Source organism: Trachurus japonicus, chromosome 15, assembly GCF_045865225.1.
Source record: "Trachurus japonicus isolate A0001 chromosome 15, Traja_1.0".
Lineage (NCBI taxonomy): Eukaryota > Metazoa > Chordata > Actinopteri > Carangiformes > Carangidae > Trachurus > Trachurus japonicus.
The window spans coordinates 14,782,320-14,792,178 of NC_140921.1; the positions used below are offsets into that span (position 1 = coordinate 14,782,320).

The window sequence follows — 9,859 nt, forward strand, 5'->3', positions numbered from 1 at the left end:
CATTGTGTCCCATGGTTCAAGTCACTGAACCATCTTTCCACAACTTTAACTTATTACACTGAGGTGAACGAACACCACAGCGTTGTAATGAACTGCTTTAGCGTGCTTTGATTTCTACAAGCCTACTGCACGATTGTAGGAAAATAAATAAAAATGCGTTGTTGGAAAAGATCTTGCAGATCTTCTGTATCAACTTTTTTCAACTTGTTAGATACTGTTAATTAACATTTCCTCATTCTGTTGATAGAAAACATCATCTTGGCTGCTGCGTTCATCTAATTACATATTCATTGAAAAATGAATCCTACATGGACGCCTTTAACTGGAATTGTATATACTGTGACAGTTTGAGCAATGTATTTGTTTGTTTGATTTTGTCTTTGTTTACTTGCTTGCTCTGTCATGAAAACACTCAAATATAATGCTGTTTAATCGTGACGTAAAGTGCGGAAAACAACCTTTCAAGCATATTAATTTCAGAGACGGGCTGATCCATATTTGTTACACCAAGTTTAATATGCTTTGTGTACCGTCCTCACAGCAGCAGTAAGTCATCTACACTATCCACTACATCTCCATATCAGAAAGAGACATGCAGCACATCTAAACTTAATATAGATCGGATGTGATAAGACGAAACACCAACTACCTGCATGGAATATTGAATGAAATAGTAAATACACGGCAAAGAAAGAGAGAAAAGAATTAAAAATGAGGGGGATTATAATCAAAGATGGCCATTTAAACTTTGTGAGCAGCACAATTTAACTGTCAGAGTGTGTCAAGTAGCAAAGCACAGCATGAAATCAAGAATTTAAGACGGCTGGCTTCAGCTTTAGATGGTGTGTGGAAATGGTAGCGGTAGTAAAGCCAGAACCCAATTAGATATTATTTCAAATCCAATGCTTAGTTTAATAATTTACAGTCTCATGACATACTTATTGATGACAGTTCGAATCCACTTGAATATAATCATTACCTCATGCAAATGATGTGTAGGCTCTGTCAAGTAATAGCTCTGCAAAATTTTGATGAATATTTTGTCATTGAAATCTGAATAATTGCCATAATTTAGAATCATATTTATGGTCCCTCTGATTTCAGCAATAACTCAAGTGTTTTTTCCCCCCCTCTTTTTGGTTCAAAGCAAAAGCGAACAGTCACTTTAAAGGATTTGTTCCAGGATACCCATTGAGCGCGTATTCTGTTTTCTAAATGTGTCATTTTGTGTTTGGAAGTTTTCCATCATCTCCATTGATTGCGCACTGCGAGTGTGTGTGGTGATTCAGTTTTGGGTCTTTTGTATCTCACTGGATAGGAAAAAAGCATTTCGCCCACCTTCAGCTAATACATTCCTGTCAGTGTAAACTGCCAAGTCAAACCATTATTTAAGCCGACTGCCACCTGAGCAATCCCAGTCATCTTTAAACATGATAGTAACTGCTGGGCTGCTTGAGGCAATGTGCTGCTTCGAGGCAGGATAATGTTACCGATCCAGGGTCACTCGGTTCGCTTGATATTGGGGAGTAATGAAACTAAAGAACAAAGCAAAACATCTCCCAATTTGAATTCAAATTTTATGATTTTCCCAATCAGAAAATGCATAAATTTGTTTTCATAACCTAATCACAGCTATAGTTTGTGTCTCCCACACTGCGACAGTTATTAAACTAATTAATCACATGCAAACCTGTCAAATATGATTTTGCACCCACTTTGTCACTTTGATTAAAATTGAAACATAAAAGTGTGTGTGTGTGAGTGAGTGAGAAAGAGAGAGAGAGAGAAAGAGAAAGACTGTGACTTGTGGAGAGGCACAAAGAAATCAAGCCATGACAGGGTGCTTGAACATACCAGGCCTTTATTTGCTGCTTAAAATGCACTTTGTGAGGCAAAACTACAGACTAAGTGCTGAGGAAGTGCTGAGAGCCTATGTTGATGTGATGCATTATGGTCCCCAAGCACAAATGATTCATGAAAAAAGGGCACACATGCATGTCATTTGAGGAGTAAAAACTGGGATTTTACTGAATTATTAGTACAGAGAGGGTGAAACCTCAATTCTCTGTGCCATAAAATGAAGCTGAGGGAAAAGGAATGACAGAAAATGACTTCCCTTTTTCTCAGCAAACATTTAAAAATTGCCCAGACTTTTCAATTGTTTTCACTGTAGTAACCCACAGTCTACACTCTCACATAGCAGCACACAGGATAGCTGCAGTTTCTATCAACATCTTACAATCACATCAGTGGACAGTGCACCCCTAAAGGCTTGAGACGGGCTGGATTAATGAGCAGGCTTATGGTGCTGACACCCCGAGGGACAAGGAGGTAGAAGGGGAAACGCCGATTAGAAAACGAAAAGTTATCTCGACATTTGTTTTGTTTTCATTGGCTACAAATAGAGAATCTAGAAGAAAAATCTGAAGATTATCTAATATACACAAATGCAATTTCCATATGTTTAGGTGCTACAAAATATTTTAAAGCAGATATCAGTGGAATGTTTTTGTTAATATAAGTCCTAAATAGTCCTATTTTCCGTCAACAATCACTTACATGAAGTATTTCAGCCTAAACACGAGTCTCTCCGTCACTCTGCTCTGCTGTAACCCGAGGAGAAAATTTTCCTTGTGGGATACAAGTGTTATCCAATGAGGGGAGAGAACGGCATGAAGGGCTGTGTGTGCAGCCAAGGGATGCGCGTGAATGTGGTGACGTAGCACGAGGACCAATTGATGCCTGACAAGGGCGGGGGCTGCTAACTCATGGTGCGTTCAAGGAAACTCGTACTTTGTGTTTTTCCTTCCTGTGAAGTCATACCAGTTCGATCTGGTACGAGTTCACGGGTCGGAAGTTACGAGTGGCCGTTATAGGGAACTTTCACAGACAACAGGACGGTAAAAACACGAGCTACGGGTTACCTGGAATGCTACCAAGTCGTAGTTGTGACTTGAAGCTGTAACTTACGGTTTCAAAAGCCTGCCTTGAACACAGCATTAGCCGAAACGGCCGTGCCGCTGTTATCTGCTTTAACACAATAGGAGGAAAAGGATTCACAGTGAAATGTTAAAACTTCCACTCCTTTTGATTTTCATCATAAGTGTTAAAAGTAGTAGTAAAAAGTAGTAGTAGTATAAATAGTATAGTAATAATAATAATAGTAATATAATAATAATAGTATAAATCTCCTGACCCAGCAACAAAAGGGGCAAAGGATGATGAAGAGTGCATGAATATAATGTTTTATAAGGTCACATGTTGCCCCCTTTGACTGAGGATACTGTGGTTTTTCTATTAAAGGTCCAGTATTTTACACTTTTACTGTGTTTTATTTGAAGTTTCGATATCTCCGTATAAGAAGATATATTTGTGGTTTTAAGTACAAAAAAACATATTAATATAATTTTACATCTTTCTCAGGCTTCCCTCTGGAGCTCTTGCAGGAACAGGGCGGTTCTGTGCTGGTCTGAACCTCTCCTCTGATTGGCTGACCGTTTTATGATTGACGCACAGCATAGCCAACCAGAGGGGGGAAAAAAACTGTTGCCAGCGACTGCCACTTAGTAAAACTTGATGGCAGGTGCAAATGGTGATGGTCAGTCAGGGCTGAAATGAGCTGGACGGTAAAATTTGGACTAAAATGCAACAATATTTCCAAAAAGGGAACTAAACTAATGCAAGCTTATATGGATAAGTCCTAATACTTTCTGATGGGCATTAAATTCCAATCAATCTACATGAAATGAGAGGGAAATTAAGTGCGTTTCCCATGACCTTAGCCTGAACCTAATGTTAGATGTCAAAACCAGTCTTAGGATGATCCCAACCTAATCCTAGACCTGATCCTAAACCAAACCAGTTCTCTCAGCTCACACCTGAACTTGTAAGTCTAGTGTTTACACTTCCAGATTTCCTTGTTTGGAATATGTTCATCCCAGGCAGCAAGCAGACAGATGGAAGATGGAAGCAATCATGGCGTCCTTGGACATTTAAAGTGTGCAATGAAAACAGAGAAAGGTGGATGGGGGGGTGGGGGGTCTGGCGGAGTGAGGAAACATTAGAGATGGGGACAAAAAAAATGTGCTGAGTCTCACCAATAACAGATAAGATGGACTCCCCTTGTTCCAGCATTACCATATATCACACAGTAAATGTACAAGGGTAGAAAGAACCAGGCAAATCTTCTGTTGTTTGAAATGTCTCATTAAGAAATCGGTTTCTTTAAGACTTTTCCTTGAGGAACCGTTACACAGAGAGACAGCTACACACGGGGGTTGCCCACCCTCTCCAATTACAGTAATAGTATAAACTTTAGCCAATGGTCTCTAATATTACAATCTGTGGGAAGGATGTGTAATTACAAGCCTCCCAACATTTACTGCCTTGTAGCTCTCTAGCTCAGTGGAATGCGATGTTGTTAATAAACGTGTGGCTGGGTGTGGCTTCGGGGCGCTAACTGTGACACCACAGTATTACAGAAATCCTGACGGCCAGTTTTAAAGAGGAACTATGCAAGATTTGCATCTTAATTAAACAGCTTCGGAGTCATCGTGATGGTTAAATGACTTGTTACAGGGAGAATGGAGGCTCTCTGTCCTCCACCTTCTCTTGGCCGAAAACCAACCTTGCAAGATCAGCACCTCCGACCTTGTGTCTCAGCTCTCATCTCGCAACAAACATGGACTTCAATACACTACGTATGACACAAACACGCCCGGTAATCCGTAATCTAATAAACGTTACCCACATCGCTCCACAGATTGCCTTCTCACTAGCTTCGTTGAAAACAAATGCACATGGCCGAGGGGGAGGGAGAAGGGTAAGCTGTCAGTTTTTACGTAAGTAAAAAATATGCACTCCGAAACTGTAGGGGGAGCTCCATAGAGAAAAAAAAGTGACCAAAACAAAGAAAAAGCAACCAGACTAGAATAGTTCCCCTTTAAAACACAGCCTCTAAATGTGGCATTTGTGTGTTTTGATACTTTCACATTATATCTATCACACCTGCTGTATAATAAGAAAAGACATTGAAATCTCAGTTTATACAATATGGGACCTTTAAAAGGGGATCGTCACCAAAATTGTAATTGCATAACCTTTGTTGTATCTTACCACCTCAACAGTGGCAGCTGTTTAATGCACTTTCCATCATCTGGTAACACCCACAAACTCTGGTCAAATGCCTCTGTGAACTGGGAACCAATTCCATTTGATTTTATGGATCAAAGAGTTTCTGTGCAACCAGCTCCAGCATGTTAAATGGAATGGCTGTCTATCTAATGAACCAGTTTTAAATACGTGTCCCCTAGGGCTGTGCCATTTCCTCTATTTTATTGTCTATTTATGCCGATGAGATTATGTTCAACAATAACGGGCTCATTCTGATTAAGCATGCGGACAACGCGGCCCACGAGGCCTGTCCGATTCCCAGTCAGACTCCACATGAAAAGACGATGTAACAGAGCTGACAGATTGGTTTGACTCTCGCCACCTTAGAACAAATGGAACAAACAGCCACAGAGATTTAGTCCATGGCGAAGAAGAATAGGCGGCCTCATCAATGCTCTGCCCCTCCTAAAGCAGGCCAGTGACCAGACCCTTGTTCCCGTGGTATGTGGACATCATTTACACCAACATACAGTATCATTTCTGCAGCAGAGGCTCATGGGGATACGATGTCAATAAAGATGCTCATTAACTGTCCTCAGCTTCAACACGGTGGCCTAGTTTGGTCAGCTGTCTGTGAGGAGCTTGCAAAAAATGGTCAATCAGGAGCCTCAAATCATTTGGCAACCAATAACTCCCTGATCACCAGCTGGCTTGCACACTAAGACTTTTGCCTTCAGGGAGGGCGGGAGGGGGCTCTGCATCCCTTGAGAGTAGAATGTGCTGCAATGCTTGTTTAAAAAGATTACCAACATAGTCATATCACAGCTTGAACACCCATGTGAGGCAAAAGACTGAAAATTGTATTTGCCATAGAGGATATCCCCAGCCAAGTGTATTACTTTAATTAGTTTAATTCTTATTTGTTTCTATATTTTTGCCATTAGAAGTGATAAGTCTTTATATCTCCATCCCCATTCACATTCAGGGAAGGCTTAAAGAGAAACATGCACAGTCAATCAATAGTACATGTAGTTAAGAAGCATGAATTTTTAAGGGTATTCGTGCAGTATATGTTTTATTCCCATGGTCAAATCCAATCAATGTTTTCTCTCAGAGAACTATGACTCCAGGCTTTGATGTCTCAGACAATCACAGAAATCGAATAATAGTCTGGAGACAGATTTGTGGACAGATTTGCGGTTTGAAATTCTTTTATCAAATCTGAACTATGAACATCCCCCCACTGGCACTTTCACCATCACCTGCTACATCTTTCCCCTTTCACTCCCTGTGGGATTTTACATCTTGGCCAGATCACAGGCAAAGTCTTGAAGTGAATATTTGATAGAACTACCCTACACCACAGGAATGAAGTAATTTTCCTTCAAATGTCCCTTTTAGATTGGATTTATTATCAGTCATTTACATCTAATATAGCCTGAGCTCTAACATCTAGTCATAAAATGCCATCAATTTAAACTCAGCAGTTTCAGTCGTACTTTTGGGACCACAGACAGGGAGTCAGACTGTATAAATCAAAACTGTTGACTGGCTGCAGTGACAAGCCCATCAGTGATGATCAAGTGAACAGTGTCCTGCAGAACAAAAGGCCATTGATGGTGAAGACATCTCAAACCAACAACATATTTCACGTTACATCCCACAAATCAGATTTTATTAGGTGCATTTCGGGTGTATTTCTGGAGAGACTGTCTACACCAATCGATCACCGCGGCCAAAGCCTGTGTTGTCTCTTACGTTATGACATATTGCCAAACAGGAAATGTGCCCGATAAGAAAATATATTTGATGTAATCCATCCAGGGAAATACATCTGCATTTTTTTCATAATGCATGAATATTTCCATACTTTCTGGGACACACAAACCTTCAAATATAGCCCCAGATTAATGTTTCTATACCACACATCCATTTGCTCAGCACATAAGGTGATCTGAATATCCCGAGGTAAAAAGCCAGAGAAGCTCTTTCCTTTTGTGCAAGGCTGTTTGTAGTTTGAAGATCTTTGTGCTTGATAATTGCTGGTGCTTACAAACACTTGAGCATGCTGTATAAGTAAAGTAAGAGATAAAATCTCCACGGCGTTGTCTTTATGGTGGTAAAATGGTGTGCAAAAAAACACAAAGTGTGCACGCAGCTACGTGTGTACAGATGTGTGTGTGTCTGCCTGTGTGAGAGGGTGGGTGGGGGGGGTTGCTGCAATGTCTTTTCATCCATTTAAGTTGTGCACATTCCCATCAGCCTGTTTTGAAGTGCAAAGCTTGGCACCATCTCAACAACAAACATGTTGAAATGCTGTGTCCATCCAGGCAATTAGATTACTATGAACTATGGGAGTCAAATGTCAACGACAAAGGCATGGCTCATTTGCCAAAAGGTCAGACTGTGTCTCATCAGCGTCACATTAGGGGCCAGGTTGAACACAATCCGTTTTAATTGTAGCTACTGCACCTTCCTGAGAGACATCACTTGATTATTTCATAAATAATTAATGTGTTGTGATTGCTGCCAAAATGTCTGTGCCATCCCATAACTCAGTGCCACCTTAATTTACCTGGGAGGAGGTTAACTGTTAATTTAAAGTTCAGGTGGGAAATAGTTTGTTGTACGAAATGTTTCCACCCCAGTTTGAAAAGGCACAGATCAAGTGCACAGCCGTGTCCATCAGGACTGGCAGGTGCGTAATGCGCATACAGTCATAAGCTCTGTGGAGGCAACAACTGACAACACAGATATGGAGAGGAAAAGAGCAAACGCGCTGCTCAGTTCACGTCTCCAAAGACTGAAATAATTCATTTGGAGGGACGGATTTCCCTCGTGCGCGCTGAAACAGCTGTGCGTAAAAATGAGGCAAATACACGTATATCTATTCAAAATACTCATAATTTGCATTTCTGAAAGAAACATAAATAACAAGCATAATCGGCGCGCGGTGTGGTGCTTTTTCGTGTTCTCTAAAATCTTTGAAGTGTGTGTGTTTTTGCAAAACTAAAACTCACGCTGCTGTTGTGTCCGGACCAGTGCACCATCGCCTGGTTGTGCGCCGAGTCTCCCGACAGAGCAAAGGTAGAAGTGTCCAGGTGAGGCTCACTTTGTCTCGGGTTCGACCCTCTGGCTTCCTCCCCGGTGCGCCGGTACTCGGCTCTGGAGTTGGAGACACCTTGGACAGTTTCCACAAATCTCTCTCTTGACTGCGCTTCACCGCTGATACTCCTATCCACATTCTCGCCGTATGTTGGACCCACACTCCTCTTTGCCACATTTTTAAGGGTTGTAGGTCGCCTTTGGTTTTCCTCGGAAATGTTATCGTACTTTTTATTAGGGATTTCGAGACCATTGTGATAGTTTGGTGCCGTTTCGTTAGCAGTCGCTCCCCTGGCTGTTTCAATCCCCTCTTGCTTGTAATTTTTCGGTTTCAAAGCACCGACACCTCCCGCTTCAAACGCGGTAAAAACTTTTGTGAGATTGTCGTCTTCGGGTGAGACTTTGACCTCCTCTGACTTTTGGGCTACAAGTGCTTCCAGCTGCATAACCTCCACGCGATAAAATCTGCCGTTTGCTCTGGGTGAACTTATTTCCGCTTGAGCCACAAACTTGGAGTGAAAGGGGCAGATCAACACAAAAGCCAAAAGAGAAAAACTGCAAAATGACCACAGTCCCATTGTGTTCTTCCAAACTGATCGTCTCTCAAAGAGAATGAAAAAAAAAGAGATGTGATTCAACTTCTAAAATATTCAAGGCATCATCTTTAGGAGCAAGAAGCCGTTCAGCAGACCCGCTCACGTCCAGGAATTTGTCAAAGTGAGGGACCAGTTGGGGAGGCGCTGCGCATCACGCGAACGCGCCGACGGAGAGTGACTGCAGGAACCGATAGAGCTCATTGTTCATGAGGCTGCTCAGAAGAAGAAAAAAAAAAACGACTTGAAATTTTTTTAATCACCCGAAGTGATTATGAAATTATTCCACGGTCTCATCACCGCCTGAGACGACAGAGTTTTTAGTCTTTTTATATGGAAACCTAGGAAAGTTGTCCAAAACAGCTTGTGATTGAGCAGCGCGGTTGACAGGAGAATAATTTGTGCTCTGCTGAACAGTGCTGTGATCACGCTGTGGCAACTTTATTTTTTTTTTAGCCTCTGAAATGACAGAAAGGGGAAAGATATCACTCGCTTACATCAATCAACACCTGTCAGCTGTGTGCATGCGCGTGCACGTGCAGGGGGAGCTTGAGGAAATTCAGGTGGACTTCTTGATAAAGATTCAGACAAGTTACTTATGCATTTTTGATGTGCAGAGCTGCAGGATTTCACACATGTATTTCTAATGACACTGTAAGTCTTCTTTTTTTAATCAGGTTACTAATACAGTGCGCCTCAGGCCAGGATACAAGAGGAGCTTTGAAGTCATACTATCATATGTTTGGCGTCATCTTCACGACTTGTGGTGTCACACTGCCCCCCCCTAAAAAAAACCCTCTGTTTTTAATCCTGGCACTTTCACATTTCATTCCATGCATTTTTACAGTGCATGTTTGAAAAATTGAGCTTTCCCCAAATCAATATACTATTCGAGAGGTATTAGTTTCAATTAGTACAGCCAAATGAATCCTGAGTGGCAATTCCCATTTCCTGCTGACAGAGCTCTCTGTCAGTTGTTGCCGATAGTGCATGCCAATCTTGTTTTTTTATTTTAAAAAAGTCTTTCTTTTTTTTTCCTTTGGGAAAAT

General features: G+C 41.4%; 1 protein-coding gene across 1 annotated transcript in view; it reads right to left on the reverse strand.

The window, feature by feature from the left end:
* sorcs3b (sortilin related VPS10 domain containing receptor 3b) overlaps positions 1 to 8,989 on the reverse strand; it is a 43,629-nt gene extending 34,640 nt beyond the window's left edge. Inside the window, exon 1 of the mRNA XM_085799833.1 lies at positions 8,133 to 8,989. Within this exon, the coding sequence (XP_085655959.1) occupies positions 8,133 to 8,795 (663 nt within the window). The 5' untranslated portion in view covers positions 8,796 to 8,989. The remainder of the gene's footprint in view (positions 1 to 8,132) is intronic.
* Positions 8,990 to 9,859: the final 870 nt, after the last annotated feature.